We start from the raw sequence: 18,851 nt of genomic DNA on the forward strand, positions 1-18,851 counted from the left end.
CCAACAGCCTGGAATGATGCTCGTGCTGTTGATCAGTGGATTGTCACGTCCAGACTAAATTATTTACAGACTGTTGCCATATAGCCGAAATGTTACTAAATGCAGCATTAAACGACAACCTAACTAGCCAACAAAGTGGATATCATACCTTTGAATCACCTTAGATACAATGTGTTCTAACATCTCACAATGACACAGAGCGGATATCATTCCTTTGAATCACCTTAGATACAATGTGTTCTAACATCTCACAATGACACAAAGTGGATATCATACCTTTGAATCACCTTAGATACAATGTGTTCTAACATCTCACAATGACACAAAGTGGACATCACACTTGAATCATCTGGGACATAATGCTCCAAAACACCTGACAATGACACAAAGTGGATCTCACAATCTTGAATCATCTGAGATACAATGTGTTGTAACACCTAACAAGACACAGGGGATATTACTCTTTAGAATCATCTGAGATTTTACGATGTTAATTAATTATAATAACTGCTCATTTTGAAAAAATAAACAAAAAACAAACAAAAACACTGATTTTCACACAGAACCATATCTGTACAAGTATGGTCCTGAAATGTTTAATGCTGAATAAACAGGTAAAGGTGAACATTTAAAATGTCATTTTGCACATCTTACACGATTCAAGGTCATTAATGAGTGTATGATAGCCAGCACTCTCCTCCTCATACCCTCTGTAGGCCTCCTGATCCTCTGTAGGGGCAGTCTATGAAATTCCTCATGAGAAGAATTTTCAAAGTGGGCAAAGTTCTGTAGAGGAGCATCCCATTGTTGTACATGACGACCAATCATGTTCCAGATGTGCTCCAAAGAGTTAAGGTTGGGGCTCGTTCAGTCATGAGAAATGTCAGGGGTTGCCTTACTATGTGCTTTGTGTATGCTAACAGAAATTATAATATCCTGGCTTATAGAAACCTGCATATCCCATCTGAAATATCATGCATACTTTACCATCTACTTCATCAGGATAAAATCTGAACAAATGACATATGTGTAGCAGTCTTAATGCTCTGCTAAAAAATGTTTACTTGACATAAAAGAACAAACTGCTGTGAGCAGTATGTAAATGCATTACTGAAAATCAGTGACGACACCAGGTGTTTGCAAATATGGTAGGCATGGATAGCCTAGGATGCGTAAGATGTTCAACAGACAATTATTACAACATCAAGATTAAGAAATGTTCACAACAGTTTGCTACTAAACATGGCACTCAAACCCCACAGCCATTTCACGTGAACTCAGAAGTTAAGTGATCAAGAATACCTTTCACTTCATTTTCAATCTACACATAAGGTTATGGATGCTAAAAGTCAACAGTCACTAAATAATGAAAACTATCTAACATATATCATGGTAGTTAATGAAGGGACAGGTAACATGAAAGCCAGTAACTGTATAGAGAGGGAATTTCCCAGAACATAAATCCTTCCTTTGAGTGCTGGCGATATCCCTGAAATAGGACTTTGCAAACAAGACCTACATCACAGCCCTTTATAATGCTGCCCAATTCGTCATTCAATTATTTTTCTAATCAGCCATGTTGAAAAAGTAATTTTTGATAAAAGCAAAGCCTTGGAATTTTGTTTTGTTTATCGTAAGATGCAGGGCATCTGGACAACATTCAATCCAAGATAATTCCTGACTCGAAGACTCTGATTACCTGAGCTCAGAATCCCATTATGGGGGAAAATCAACTTCCTTTCACTGGAACCTTTGAAGCGGGATAACCTTGCCAACAAGTCGAAGACATCGCTGACAACAAGGTACAACAAGGCTGTAATTATACACTGTCATTTTAATGGTGATTGGATTATATGATTGGGTCCTAACATCAAAGATGGGTTTTGTAAAGGCACAGGTAGGGAACAATGGTGGAGTTTAAAATAAATCGGGTGGTAAACGAGTGTTTAGAGGTGCCAGACCCTCATGGCCTGGAGGATGTCTGCTCGCAAATTCCACAATGGACGTGTCTACGCCTCCTGAAAACTAAACACTTGGACCAGTATTGAGCTTTCTGTGCCTAAACACACCCTCACCTGAGTGATGGTGACGCAGTGTATTGACAATCCCTATTCTTGCATCTCACAAACTTCCCAACTCCACTTAAATGCTGGTTAAAATGCAGCTTTTGTCCCAGTGTGTTTTTGCTACACAACCATGTGATGTCATGTGGCTGTGAATGTTGTGTCAATGATCTATTAGGTCGATGATGAAAACAATTGTCTGAATCACTCAGCTAACAAGAAGCAAGGTGTGCAAATCTGCAAACAACTTTGGACAAGGTTCTGTGGCCTACAAGTCCTGAAGCAGACAGACATCAAAGAGACGATCTCATAATTGGCAATTAGGCAATCAATGACACACCATCACGCATGCTGTTTGCTCACTGCCTGCCATTATAGCACAGGCAAACAATGCCATGGGCAAAACGTGAACATATTCAACCAAAAACGGTTCAAGAGCGGCAAGGAAAAATTAGTTTATTCAAGCTCCATGCTTCATCAAATCCTACAGTTTCATCTAGCTTTGACTGCATAAGAAACCCTGGTAATATCGCCACTTGAGGACTTCGAGTCCCTGCCCACCCTCCAGGTACCTCGGCCTCGTCCCTTCTGATCAGCACATCATCATCGAACAGATATCACAAGATCAAACTAACTTCAAAGAGGCTTCCTCCAAGCATTGGGTGGCTCCTCTGCCACTTTACACATCACAAAGACAGGATTTAACATGATCGAAACCTATGAAGTAACTTCTTTGTTCAGATCAATTATTCAAAAATATTTATACATCCAGAATCCGCAAGAAACAAATATTGACATGAGGCGAATCAATAAAATGATGAAGTGTACTGTGACAGTAATTACTGAATAGATGATGAAATTGAAATTTGATGAAACTACAAAAGATTTTTTAACGACTGAAGATGAGACCTGTTAAGACAGAGCGTGACGCTTCATGTTTTCCTGAATTAAGTCGTGGATCTATCAGTATTTGGAATAAAATATGTACTGTGATAGTCAGAAAAAAATGATTGATTTCTAGTTGCTTAAATTTTAATTTTTGAAACTGAGCTGTTTCACTCAAATATCTACTTGTCTGTACAAATGCCTCTACTTTTTCCATTCTGAGATCTTGCACACAAATATCAAAGAAAAGATCACCTTTCAGCTCAGTCCAGAAGGAATATTAAAAGCTCAGCTTCATATTGTCCTAAATACTACAGCTATTAGCTAAAAAAGGTTTCACACAATATACCCATGTTAGAAACTGAATCACAATTGGTGGCATGACAACTGATGGCAACAACTGGGCTCTCCACTGCTTAAGTTAAGAGCATAACAATATGAAGAGTGAGCGAGTGAATGGGTGCATGAGTGAGTGAGTGAGTTGCACATCATTTTATTTCTTTTCGGCATATTTGAATCTGGTTTAACTAAAACTGTAATCATGAAATACACAACCACATTTTTTCTAATGCTGAATATAAACAAAAACATTGAATACCTTTTCAATGATCTACACCTGCTTTCACTCCACAGCTACAGTACAGATATACTTCAAGTCCATGATCAAAATGGAGAACAACATGGTTCTTTGTAAATCTAGATATGGCAAATTCCCTGTCATGGAATTGAAACTCACAGCATCAGAGGAAGTACAGTGATATAGTTGTTTGTTTTCATATCTTAATTCCTGTAAAGAATAATATATATGTACTGTTTGAAACAATTAACAATGCTGTTTCCTTGATGATGACATTTCTGCTTTCAAAATGACCAATGAATCACCAAATATAATGCATCAATAAAATAGGTTTCCATTGAAACTAATCATATATGCTTCATGTCTATATTTAGCAGCATACACAGACTACCTTCAACAACACAAAATCCTTGATAATTTTTTTCAGAATTGATGCTTCACATGCAGATGCAAATCTCTTTTTAAAAAATAAACAGCACAAAAATACAACTGAAGTACAAGGTGATCCTATTATTTGGATAATAAGAGGTGAAATAGACTTGATGAAGAGATAACTCTGACTGCATTGCTCCCAGCAATGTCTAAAATCATAAACAGACCCCTCTTCCATGGCTAGTGCATCAGCAGTCATATATTTTATATTCCACTTGATAATTACCAGTGGGATAACGAGGACTTAAATCATCCCTTCTGACAAAAGACAGTCCCGAGCAAGGATAACATTCTGTAGTATTGCTCAATTTCCTGCCTTCATTTCTGGAACGTTAATTTATGTGCATCCAGAACTGGGATGAGGTTGAAGATGGAAAGACAGCACCAGTGACAACAGTGTTGTGGCAAACTACATCTTCTACTCTGCAAGGCACGTACCACTAGAACAGCAAGCACTATACAATGTGGGCACTGTGACACTTTGTCAATACTAACACTATAAATTCTCCCTGATAACAACATCACCAAATGAATTTCCTATTATGTTAGAGGAAACTGCTTGTTTAAAGCACCTCCACACCAGTTATTTCATTAAATGCAGCTGAAACTCTCGGGCTGGAAATTTGCTCATTTTTTTCTTCATTTTCTTTTTCTCCCGAAACCACGACAACAAATCAATGTAAAATTCTCTACAGCAGCATAGTTCAAAAGCAGTGACATCATGAATATTAGGTGCCCACGTTGAGAGAGAGATATCACTTTCTCTTCACCATACTATAACTCATGGGGAAACTCTAAACTGAGATTAGATATTTTCATCTGGAATGATTGTAAGTCCAGTATAAACTGATTATCAGGTTAGTGTCCATTGCCAACACCCTGTATATACATATAAAAACAAACAGTTTAGAAACTATATGTGCCAAAATTACAAATTCTGATAGCATGTGTATTTTGGGGGGAAATACACATTAAAATTTCCATTAGTTGTCAGTAAAACTGTATGAAGATCAGGTAATGATCTTCTACCCTCTCTTTGACAATACTGACTATAAAACATCTGAGTTTTGTAATCACAGCGACAACCACTATGAACAGTTTGTAAAAACATATTTTCAGAACATAAAACTAGTCAAAACCAAAGTATCAATAACGACAAGATATATGTTGTTGAAAAAGAGTAACAAAACCTTAAAAAAAATACTTGGAGTTTTAAAGTTAAATACATCAGATTACAAAAGTGGATCTTTAGAGGCTGTGAATAATTATTGATGCCACAGGAGGATAGCATTAAGTTCCAAAGATTCACTCAGTGGGCCAGTAGAACCAGAATAGGGAAGAAAATGTCGCTAAGGTTAAATTATGCTTAGTTGTAAAGCAAGTACGAAAAAAACCATGTTGAAAATACATGTTATCAAACAATCACAAACTTAGGGTGCAAATGTAAAAATAATTGGCAAAGTGTGATAAATCACATTTTGAGATTGTTTATTTTAACACTTTTGACAATATTACTGGGTCTGTATCACAGAATAACTGCAGATCCAAGAACCAATAAGCATTACTAACAGTTTCAGAAGTTAACAGTGTGTCTGTTCCCATTACAAGGTGAAAGTAGCCGTAGAGGAAGTGGTGACTGTGCTTGCCTTGACAGAGGTATGTGTGTGGGGCCCATATGCACCCAGTAGGATACAACCCATATCATCCCGCTAAAAGCTGTTATTACCAACCATGAAATACTGCAATTAACCATGCGACCCCAGTTGTTTACATAATCCTTCAATCATAATGAGTTCAATCATACACATAATCTACAACCAATTACTGCAATGCAATAACCATCATATTTATCATGTTTACGTCAAACATAAACATTATCAATGAAAACATTTTAAACGACATAAAATTCTGACAATGATGCATTAAAATTTTATGTGCTTACCATTGAAACTAATCTGACAATAAAACTTCAGTAAAAGAAAGATGATATTGAAAATCACTAAGCATCCATGCATGTTAACATGCACTAGAACAAACAGAACGCAAATAATGCCGTTTACTTAGCGATACATGGCAGAAAATCTGTGTGTGCAACGGGTATTATGGGATATTGTATCCTTAAGGCTATCCATCACATGATTGAGAGGGTAATGTAAGGCCTGTTGGAATTACATTTCCCCCACTTACTGAACAGATAGGGGAAGAATAGCCTGCTTTTAGAGTCTTTGAACTGGTGTAATTACATGTGAAGCCCCACGAAACACACTTCCGGCTGGACGTGATGTCAAGGCTCCTCTCAGCACTGCAGACCAAAACACCATTACAGAAATGAGAGAACAAATTGCCTTGTAGATTAAATTCCCCAAATCCAATATCACAAACTATGTTGTAAGATAAACACTGACTCAATACATAAAAGTTGTGTTTAATATACATTGTGAAATTTCTCCCGTGTTAATTAGGAGCTGCTACAGAAATATGCCTGAAGAGGCACATCTTGCCAGTTGTGTGCAGTGCTGGAGGGGAAACACTGGCTTGTGTTACACCTCCACTGAACCTCCTCTCTCGCCATACATGGTGAAAACTTAACAACATGCTTCTTTCATTTCCCATCTTCAAAATTTACATACAGGAAAATTTTTAAAAAATTGCAGCAATCATCACCTCTGAAACCATGTCAGTAAAAAAGGTTCTGGTGATTTATATTCAAAATTTCAGCAATGTTTTGAAATTCTTTACGTCTCTTAAGAGATGTTCCTTCCTTGACCTATGGCAAAATGAACATGGTTCCCACATTTTGTCTCAAGGATTACACACAGGGAGTGATAGCTTACGTGTGATGTATGTGCTATCCCTATGAACATGACACTGCTTGGAAATACACAGAATGTGTCACATGTACCATTTCACTTTCTTGTGTTCCTTAGGAAGAAAAATTGGTAAAGAAATCTACTTATATATCTTTGTCAGACTGTGAGAGAGTGGACTCCCAGACACGTGGGAATCCTACAGATGTGCGGTATACCTTTACTGTCCTGACGAACAGTGGTATATTTTCCGCATTGTTCAAATACATAGGGTGCTATAATTAGTCTATTGTTCAGACAATACAGGATGGTCTATCTAGTGCATTGTTCAGACACACAGGGTGGTATATATAGAGTTCAGATAAACCTTCTGTTATATCTAGTGGTTTGTTCAGACACACTGAGTAGTACTTCTAGTGTATTGTGCATACACAGGGGCTGGTATATCTTCTGTATTGTTCAGATACAGTGAGTTAAAATTTAACCTCACATGAGCAATATTTAAGCCATATCGTGACAAGAACGATTAATTAAAAATACATATTAATCAACAGCATGTAAAAACTTGTCAATGAAGGACAGTAAAATTAACTAGAATATCACAGATATGAAAGTAACACTAGTAATTAGGTCTAAAACAGTTTAACTATAGAGGACAAAACAACATAAAATTGGGCTATAGATTGCCAACACCTGAGGGTAGATCACCACACTAGGGACCATGGGGACTTACATTACTTTTGCTACCTGCATGGACGCTAGCTGGATTTACACCATCCCATCAGCCATTGGCTTGTATGCAGAGAATAAGCCATACACTAAAATGTCAATAATGCTACAATTAAAAACCTTGAAAACATAAATTTACATTTGTTGTTTGGAGACTTACGTACCCTCTCCAGGTACAGAGTGTGGTCTATCAAGTGTATTGTTCACACAGCGTGTTATATCTAGTATATCATTCAGACACACCGACTGGTATATTAAATGTATTGCTCAGACACTAAGGCTGGAATATCAAGCCTGATGTTCAGACACATAAGGTGATATATATATTCTGTCGTTTAAAAACACACAGTCCCATATCCTTTATATTGTTCAAACCCACAGATCATGTGAGACTTAAATCTACATATTTGATATCAGTAATACACAAAAGACATGTACATAGATTACGCAAAAAGGGTCATATGTAAACCCTGTCTAGGGGCGGTGGAGTAGCCCAGTGGTTAAAGTGTTCGCTCATCACACTGAAGACACGGGTTCAATTCCTCACATGGGTACATTATGTGAAGCTCATTTTCTGGTGTCCACCTGAATATTGCTTAAAAGTGGCGTACAACTAAACTCAGTCTCACTCACTATAAACCCTGTCTATGTTCCTAACGAAACGATATGTCCAACCACTTTCAACAAACACTGAAATTTTACAAGAGGAGCTACAACCATGTTTAGGAGAGTGACCTTCCTCAACAATGTTATTTTATCTGTGTGTATGTAAGCCACACTGACAATTGCGCCACTTGCACATAATCTCTAGACTTTGTTATTTAATTTGTTCAAAATATCGACACTTTCCCTGTCAGTTCTGTGAACCACATGAAGCAACAGGCATCAGATAAAACAAATGTTTAGAAAAATGTTACTGAACTACCTTTGATCTGGTCCAATGTTAGGGCTAAAACATTAAATGGCCAATAAAACAGGTTTGTCAGGGGAGGTAACTGGCACACTCCTTTTCCCATACCACCTACTCAGGAGCTACAAGTAGACACACTTCCTCAAAAAGTATGAGATTTAAAATGCTAGAATGTCTAAAGGAGAAAAGTGCACCTGTAAATCAAGCCAATGACGACTAAATAAGTTTCAATGCCACCAGGTTCTCCTCACGACTGGGAGAAGACTGGAGGTACATAATGGCTGGGACTGCTGAGATCACTTCAAGTAGCTATAAACCCAAATGTACGTTTATGGCCAGGAAAACTTCTCTTGCTGCTCCTCAAAGTTAAAAGTTCTGTGTTAGACTTGGGTGCATGTGTATGTTATGGACCTTTCGCACCTGAGGTTTGAAATTTGTATCCATTAGACACATGTCATAAACATGATGGACATGACACAGTTTCCTCCTGGTAGATGGGGAATATAATTACTTATTGACCTGCCTAATCATGCTTCATGTCTATGTCACATCTGTAAATAGTTTGAATACTTTGGGTTTAGGCTGAAAAAAAACAACCCAAAATTATCTTAAGTTCTGAGTGTATGAGAAGAGTCAGTTTGGATATATACCAGGCATATGTCATAGTTTCTGGAAATGGTGTTAAGAGAAAATCAGCATTCTATCATGCTAAGTCCTCTCACTACATGCACACATACAAAATCATGTAGGTAATAACAGCCAGAGATGGTTGGTCCTCCCAGTCTTTGGCTATACACTCAATACGATAATATAAGACAGATGTCAGAGACAGCGCCGAGGATTACTCTATATAGTCAATACATTAATAACAAAGTCAAAGCAATGCTATTAACAGCAATTTGTTTCTGAGATCAGTCAAAAACAAACACAATTCAGATATCGATGATGCTGCAGTTTATGTAAAAAGAATCTATAATGAACACAAGAAAATATGGACTGCGAGGTAAATTGTCAGCTTTAGTACAGTTAAAGAGACAACTTACAGACTTCTCCAAAAGTTGGTCACAGAATATTTAGTAAATCATGGAACTAAATCACACAAACATGGCATAATTATCTCATTTCATATCTAATGTCTTTAGTATTCAGCTAACAACATTTAAATATTACTTATGGAATGCAATTTGATATAATCTTGTGTGTTAATTTCAACAATTCTCATATAATACCTAAATGTAAAAAGGAACATCATTTTCTTCACATGCAGGACATCATTATGACATGTGATTTAGAAAATGAATTATTGGACAAAACAGATCTCGTAAAAAAACAATGGCTTCTTAAACAAATATTAGAAAGTATATGATAACACTAATTTAGACAACAACTGATGATCAAGAGACATAACTAGATAACGTATGATGTGCAAATATTCACATATGCCACAGAAAGAAGTTAAGGTGCACAGATTCTTCATTACTACTGCAGTTAAAAGAGTTATCCTTATTGTTTTGAGCTGTGTAGACCTTCCTGTATCTAAAGCCATATGTGTGCTATTTCCACATGATCTTGTTACTAGATTGCCATAGTGCCCTGAATGGAAACGTCCCACCATTGTCAACGCTGTCAGACCAGTAAAACATCCTTAAGGTTTTTTTACAGAGGAAATGATGATTGTGGCAAATGAGGCTTGTGGCCAGCTGATTAATTAGACAGCCTCCACCCCCAGCCACCCACCCCCCAGTCACATCTGCGTATGATCCTGACATTTCTGTGATGAGCCGGTACGTCATTACAAGTTTATGAGCACAATATATTTCTAGTAATTAGCCAGGAACACATCCATTTGTGTGGTAATCACTAACTTCACGATCTTCTATAAATGTCAGGGTAATTAGATTCTCTTCAGATGTTCCTCAAGTCTTATATGAAAAGTTCAAATATGTGGAAATTTTAGAAGCAAAAATGGTTTATTAAATAAATTTTCAATCTAAACAAAACTGTTTTTCTTACTTTATCTATTATTCTCTTCTTTGGTAAATGTCAATTGGTCTGTTTACATATTTCCATTTTGATGTTCACTTTCAAAATATTAGGTGGACTACACTAGTTTATCAAAATTATAATGTTGTACCCCTGGCACAAGCACATCTCGCTGACAGTCTCATAATCATGTCTGTATGTTAACCAATCTTCATTGCAGTAACATCTCAATTCTTCCACCATATTCCAAATAAACAAATAAACAACTAAGATAAAAACATTATTTATTTGGATTCCATTCAAACAAAAAAGACATTACCAAGCAGATGAATAACTATAAATATTTCATTTTCATTATGGCTGATGCAATATATCTCTATTCAGTTCTCCTTTCTGTGAGCACCTATTAGAGTTACACTCAGACTCACTCATGAAACATTCAGCAGAGTCCAGTTGTTGTCAGAACTGTACAACTTTATGACAGGCAGATAATAACAGTCTGACAGTATAAATTACTTCAGACCAGGAGAGTTAAAAACCGATGAGGCTATTTGGTGCAAGAAGATTTCTAATCAGTACTGAAAAAAATATTGTCATATATGAAAAAAAAGACGTAGCCAGAAATTTTGTCTTAAGACATTACTCAGCACTCTCAATCATATTTCTTTTGGGATCCTGAAAAGGAACTGCTGAATCTTAAAAACAAACAATACTTTGTTAAGCCCCATGACAACCATTGTTATGCATGTATCCCCAGCCTTGTTCCAAGGTTGAATGTTACGTCCATGATTAGCTGTGATCCTATCATCATTTAAAGGGGCAAGTCTAGATAAGCGGACAGTACAATAAGGATGATAGTCTGTTAAAGCAATATTTATCAGTTTTAGAAATTATCATTTGAACTATTGCCTACTGCCTCGGAGACTTGTGCATGTGAAATGTATTCCCTATGCCTGATGGAGACGGTGGAACAATCAATGTATTTGTGGATAGACCACAATGGTCACACCAGTAATACAAGTTGTTCACTGGTCACAAAGGGACTGTGGGTTGAGGTACTCTCAATGTTTGTTTATGTTCGGGCTCAGAGAACATAAACAATAGTATTTATCTTACGGAACACCTCAGTGTTAAGTTTGAACTGTTTAAAGCATGGGTCTCACATTGTATACTTCAGCCATCCTGTGTGAATCAAATGATTCGAATCTTGCATCTTGCCATTTTTTCCCCATAGGTATTGTCTTAGTCAAGTCACCATGATGTAATTCCCCTTCTTAATATTCACACGTTTTTGTCAAAATTTATTCACTGGAAAGGGTTTTCGTAGCCATCTCTAGATTTAGTGGATGACATAAGAAAACAGAGTTAGAGTTACCTCCTGTTCACCGATTTCCATTCACAAAGCATCAGTAATGTCCATGCATCATGCGTCAGTTAAAGTTATTTGAGCTAAAAGAGTAACTACCACAAAGTACCAAATGAGTTGGTATTGGCAGTGGGGTGGATTGCAATGTAGCATGTTTGTCAGTGGGATAAACTGAAAATAACAGAAGAGCGCTCAGCCAATCAGAACATGACATTTATGTGTTAGGTAAGATAATGTATTATATAACATTTTAAAATAATTCTCCAAAGAAACCTGCAAGCAAATAGGTGAGAATAGACTGACATTTCTGACTGTGTAAAACATCCTCCTCTTCGGTTTGTGAGAGGGATCAATCTTATAACATTGGGAGAATGCTTAGATAGACTAATGCCCCCTCAGTGTAAACATGCTAACTCTCTGTCTGTGTAAACATATATTACATTGATAGAAACAAACAACTAAATAAACATAGAAAAGGAAACCCAGTGATAAGCTAGATTCATAACATGTTGAAAATATAGATACTACAGTAAATAATCATTTAGACCTACAGCATTAAAATCAGAACCTGTGAAGATCTAGGTCAGAATTGCTTGTAACAGATGACTAACAGGATTGGGTGGGCAAACTTGCTGACTTGGTTGAGACATGTTATTGTATCCCAATTATGTAGATTGATGCTTGACCTGTTGATCACTGGATTGTCTGGTACAGATTCCATTATTTACAGATCACCATCACATAGCTGTAATATTGCTGACTACATATAAAACTAAGTCAGTCACTAATTCATTACAATAAGGACTAGACTTACAACAATATGCTTCTGTGATTTAGGAAAGAACAGAAGCTCTGAGTGTCTGAGGAAGAATAGGCCTTCACCAACCCATACTTGCCATAAAAGGCGACTATGCTTGTCGTAAGAGGCGACTAACGGGATCGGGTGGTCAGGCTCGCTGACTTGGTTCACACGTTATCAGTTCCCAATTATGCAGAGCGATGCTCATGCTGTTGATCACTGGACTGTCTGATCCAGACTTGATTATTTACAAACCACCGCTATACAGGTGGAGTATAGCTAAGTGTGGCATGAAAACCGCTTGCTTACTAACATGTATTGTACATACTGGTTCTGTGTAACAGACTGCAGTTACTCTGTGTAAATGAGTAGGACCACCTGGCTGTTTTGCAGATAGTCTGTCATTCAGACCCTCTGGCAAATATATCCAAAAAAGCACAAGTCAAGAAAATGTGGTAAGTCTAGATTTCCACACTTTCTGAAAATGAAGAAAGTCTCGGGCTTGTTTTCATTACATTTTATTTTTATTACTATGAACTTTTTTCTGTAAATATGTTCATTTCAGAGACTAGTTGTTTTTCTGTTTAGAGTACAGCTCCACTCCTAGAGGGCCTTTACATCATGGAGACATCTGCATCAATTCATCTTCTCTTACAAAAGGCTCAGCTGCCAACTGATTCTTCAAGAACCACAATTTTTGTAACACTGACTTAATGGATTATTTTTATAGATTGTATCTTTGGAAATAAATCTCTTAAAGCATCCAAGAAAATATTACAAAAAATATGTGAAAGAGATAAGATGACGAGTGACACAAAAACCAGATCACTCATATACTGAAGTGATTATTATCCAGCAAATACCGTACAAACAAAAACTAAAGGTATGTGTCAAAAACATATACAATTCTGAAAAATGAACCAAATAACACACATGTAAGACATGTGAGTGAATGAATATGGTATGTGTAAGCAATGTAGAATGTCTCACCGACCCTGAAATATATCTATCCAATACAGCAAGACTAAAATAAAATTCTCAACAGAGAATGAGAAGAAAACTTATCTGACTATTTTGGTCAAATGTTGAGAAGCAGAATTGGCAAGCACTGACCACTGCTTTCCAAATATTGTGTATCTGCGTATCTGTTTCATTATTTATCTATTTTATAATGACAATGTAACAACAGAGAGTGTTGCTGAATGCAAACAATAATTATTTCTTCAATTTTAGAAATTTTATTATATGTTTTATTTTATTGAAATTCTTCTTCAGAGAGCCAGCAACACCTACCTCTCCATGTGTGACTGGCTTCACCAAGCCTCTGTATTTGGCCATTCTGTAGCCCGTTTCCAGTGCCTGAAACAAGAGACAAACAAGGGTTACCTCCCTTTGACAATGTGAATCTGAGTGAAGGAGGTGGTGCTGGTGAAGGGAAAGACCATGAGGCTCTGGTAGTGGCTCTGGTAGACGCCTGATAACAGGGGCGGCAAGCTGTACTGCCAATCTCCTGGACTAAAACCTCCAACTTGTATTACTCTTCTCTGGCAGAATCTCAACAATAAAAGCACTGAGAACAAGTCTCTGTGTTCTCGATTCTACACCTTCAACCTTTCTTTATCAACCAATTACTAAAATTCAAATACCTTCTTAATACTCTGTTGTGGGATAAGTAGAACTATGTGCGGTAATGACTTGACTTCATTATACCATATGTTTGCATGCCATAGGGTATTCTACATTAACATATATGATGCTAGGGAAGGCGTCAGTCAAATCTTGCTAACTCCTGCATGGTGTCTCAAGTGAAAAGTTATATTTAAACTCATGATACAAGAGCAATAAAAGGAGCATTAATGGTTTCTGAGAACATTATCAGGTATGTCATCATAAATCTGGCTGGTGTGGGATGGGACGAAGATGAATGTGGCAGAGAGGGGTGAGGGACATCATAAAGCAACTCATCCTGCACCAGTGTGTCACATCTGGTGGCAGAGCTGTAGGCAAGAGATACAGCCAGCCTGTCTACCAACAACCTGTCTCCTATCACACTGACAGTCAGTCTGATATAAGGAAACACAACACATAGTGGCAGCCTGATAAGGATAATATACAGCACAGAGGGAGTATGGTACAGGAAAATATAGCATGCAGCTAGAGTGTGATAGAAGAAAATATAGCATGTTCCTTGAGCTTGATACAGTAAAACATAGCATATAGCTTGAGTCTGGTACAGGAACATATAGCATATAGCTTGAGTCTGGTACAGGAACATATAGCATATAGCTTGAGTCTGGTACAGGAGCATATAGCATATAGCTTGAGTCTGGTACAGGAACATATAGCATATAGCTTGAGTCTGGTACAGGAGCATATAGCATATAGCTTGAGTCTGGTACAGGAGCATATAGCATATAGCTTGAGTCTGGTACAGGAGCATATAGCATATAGCTTGAGTCTGGTACAGGAGCATATAGCATATAGCTTGAGCCTGAGTCAGGAAAATATAGCACATATAGCTGGAGCCTGAAATAGGAAAATATAGCATAGAGCTTGAGCCTGATTCAGGAAAATATAGCACATATAGCTGGAGCCTGATATAGGAAAATATAGCACATAGCTTGAGCCTGATTCAGGCAAATATAGCACATATAGCTGGAGCCTGATATAGGAAAATATAGCATAGAGCTTGAGCCTGATTCAGGAAAATATAGCACATATAGCTGGAGCCTGATATAGGAAAATATAGCACATAGCTTGAGCCTGATTCAGGCAAATATAGCACATATAGCTGGAGCCTGATATAGGAAAATATAGCATATATAGATGGAGTCTGATACAGGAAAATATAGCATATATAGATGGAGTCTGATACAGGAAAATATAGCATATAGCTTGAGCCTGATACAGGAAAATATTGCTTATATAGATGGAGTCTGATACAGGAAAATATAGCATACAGCTTGAGCCTGATTCAGGAAAATATAGCATATATAGCTGGAGTCTGATATTTGAAAATATGGCATACAGGTGAAGCCTGATATAATGAAACAGTCAATATAGCTGGAGCCTAATATAGGAAAATATAGCATACAGCTGGAGCCTGATAGAAGAAAATATTATGTATAGCTGGAGCCTGATACAAGATAATAATAAATATGGTTTCAGAGAGATGCAAGAAAATACTGTATATGGTTACGCAAAATTCAGGCAAATATGACACAGTAGTGGAGCCAGACACAAACAATATTGCATATGGCTGAAGTCTTACAAAAGGAATTCAAAAACATGTTTCATACAAGGAAACATAGCTTCATACCTTAGCATTATACAGAAAGATATTAAACATAGCATATAGTGGAGTATGATACAAGGAAATAAGTGAGCCTCCAAGATGGTTCTAACGCAGTTGGTTTGTTTGTTTCCACCACTGCTCCCATCCTCAATGTCCTGTTTCATGTAACACCATGCTTGTAACTGCCTAGCATGGAACATAACATTTCACATTGGGTAAAGATTGTCTGTTGTTTGTTTTTCATGATGATTTAACCACTACACTCGTACACACACACACACACAAAATACAGGATTTTTGTTTGGTAATGGACATACAAACTTTACTTGTCTGACGATTTTATCTGCTCCATCATGAAAAACAGGTTTCAGTTCTCTTGTCGAACATGTGGTTTTTCAGAGAGCATTAAGTTCTTTATGGAGCTCTTTTGCCATGTAAAGGCTATGACAGCGTCAAAATGAAATGTTTGGAAAGAACACAACAAATATGACTAACCAATGTGTCTGTGAGCAAATTCCTGATACAGTTAGCAATATTTTGGCATGTAAAACATGGGACAGTATGGAGGTCGTCCTATATCCCATAATTTACTAAGAGTATCACATCGGACACAAAGTGTGTAAGATGAAGTGAGTGAGTGAGGCGAGGTGAAATAGGGTTAATGTGATAATTGAGAATATTTTGTTCATATGATGACATGTATGCATGTGTATGTGTGGCTTAGTAACCCAAACTTACTCGTTTTTGCTAGCTCACTGAGATACCATGCAGAGAGAGTGTTTTAAGTTGCATAACTTGTACCCAATGCTTTTCTCATGAATGAAATATGATAAAAACAAACAATATACCATGCCATAGTTAAGCATTATACTGATTCCAAAGCGATGGTTGTCTGTAAATAATCGAGTCTGGACCGGGAAATCCAGTGATCAACAGCATGAGCATCGATCTGAGCAAGCGGGAAACAATTACATGTGTCAACCAAGTCAGCAAGTCTGACCACCCGATCCTGTTAGTTGCCTTTTACGACAAGCATAGTTGCCTTTTATGACAAGCATGGGTTGCTAAAGGCCTATCGATATTCTATCTCGGACCTTCACAGGTCTGGTGACTCAAAGAGTCATCCATGCTTAAAGTTTGTTAAACAAACTCAGCCAGATCTGCTTCAAAATTATGTATACTGCTAGGGAAAGAAAGAACCTGAAGCATTATGGATCAGCTATAATAACAGGCTTGGCTGTGTTGGAGATTTTGTCGCAGAGGTCTTTCTGCAGAAAGTTTTCAACACTCTCATGAGAAGTGCATACTTCATTGGCTATGTGACATATTGGCTTATCTCTCTCCTCTGCTGCACAGGAGATAAGGCAGTCTGTCTCAGGGTCCCTGAACTACATTATTTGAGCCATTGCCTTGTCCTCCCAGCAATGCTACAGCCCTAAATAAAGCAAGTCTAGATTCCAACAGGTTTATAATTTCCCAACTGACTGGGTCTCCTTTTCAAATTGAATAGGTTTATTTCTTACTATCAAAATTATATATACTCAGAGACTAAGCATTAGTCTATTCAAGATACGACAGTGCAAAGCTATGTCTCTTGAGTGAATGAGTATGGTCTTATGGCCATGTATTTCAGTAACATCACAACTGAGGACACCAGAAATGGCCTTCATCCATTGTATCCATGTGGGGAATCAAATCCAGGACCTCAGTGGAACAAACGAGCCCCTTCACCACTCTCTACCATACCATCACAGGTATGTCTTGGGTTTTATCCCAGGGTGCCATGGTTTGTCAGCACCAAACCATGGTGATATTTTGTCTGGGAAGAAGACATTCTAGTACAGAAATGTTTTCTTTCACTGTGAGATGCGGAATAGTTGAGTGCAACCACATGTCAGTGTTCAAGACAGCACTCATGAGCACTTACAACACCCTGTTTAATCACTCACTTCAAACACTTGATCACCCTGTAGGGGTTCAAGGCCAGAAAGGCCTCACTACCTCATGCTTATCACAACAGTCAACCGGTCGAGTTTTGTAAACTTTGCTGATGGAATGTTGTCATAATGCCATTGGTATTGATTCTCTTATACTAAGGAACTGGTTTGTCTGGCGCAGGGCATGTCACGCCATGACAGAGTACTGATACTGTTGTGGTGTCACTGTGTACTGTATCACCAGTCATTATATCCTGGACCTGAAGAACATTGACATGAGTGAGTGGGTGGGTGAGTGAGTGAGTGTAGTTTTACACTGCTTTCATCAGTATTCCAGCAATATCATGGTGAGGGACACCAAAAATGGTCCTAAACATTTACATTAAATATGGTCACACTTCCAAACACATGATGAATGAATTACTATGCCACTCATCAAAGGAAGTTAAAAAACACCATGAGTTTCCTTGATTACATTAGAAGATCTGATATACTATGTCACGTGAACTACAATCATATAAAGAGACTATTCTTTGATGTCCTTTAAGTAGCAAGATAAATACAAGTTCATAAATGGGGCAGTGGGGTGGCCTCGTAGTTTAAAGGTTCTCTCTTCAGAAGACCCAGATTTGATTCCACAAATTGGGTGCAATTGTTGAAACCCATTTCTAACATAGCAATATTGTTTAAGGTGGCATAAATCGTAACTCAGTCATAGTTTTTAATACTGACTGACTGACCTTGGTTTTACGCTGCTTTCAGTAACACTCCAGCAACATCACAGCAGGGGACACCAGAAATGGGCTTCACACATTGTACCCATGTGGGAATATGAAACCTTTCTTTGGCTAGATCTTAATAACAAAGTACACTTTATACATTGTTTTATTGATGTATGTGTTCCAGTCAGATTGTGAAATCAGAAATTTTGTGAAATCATTATAAAATTTGTCATTTCGTGAAATGACTAAGAGGGGCAGCCATTTCGCATCATTTTGTGTAACAACAATCAATATACTTGTCATTTCATGAAATTTCATTTTATCTATAAGTGATGGTCAGGGGCTT

General features: G+C 37.5%; 1 protein-coding gene across 1 annotated transcript in view; it reads right to left on the minus strand.

The window, feature by feature from the left end:
- The window catches only part of LOC137287490 (transmembrane protein 135-like), a 174,349-nt gene that overhangs the window by 111,544 nt on the left and 43,954 nt on the right, over positions 1-18,851 (minus strand). Inside the window, exon 5 of the mRNA XM_067819823.1 lies at positions 13,845-13,910. Coding sequence (XP_067675924.1) covers positions 13,845-13,910 — 66 coding nt within the window. The remainder of the gene's footprint in view (positions 1-13,844; positions 13,911-18,851) is intronic.

Source organism: Haliotis asinina, chromosome 6 (assembly GCF_037392515.1).
Source record: "Haliotis asinina isolate JCU_RB_2024 chromosome 6, JCU_Hal_asi_v2, whole genome shotgun sequence".
NCBI classification, from domain to species: Eukaryota; Metazoa; Mollusca; class Gastropoda; order Lepetellida; family Haliotidae; genus Haliotis; species Haliotis asinina.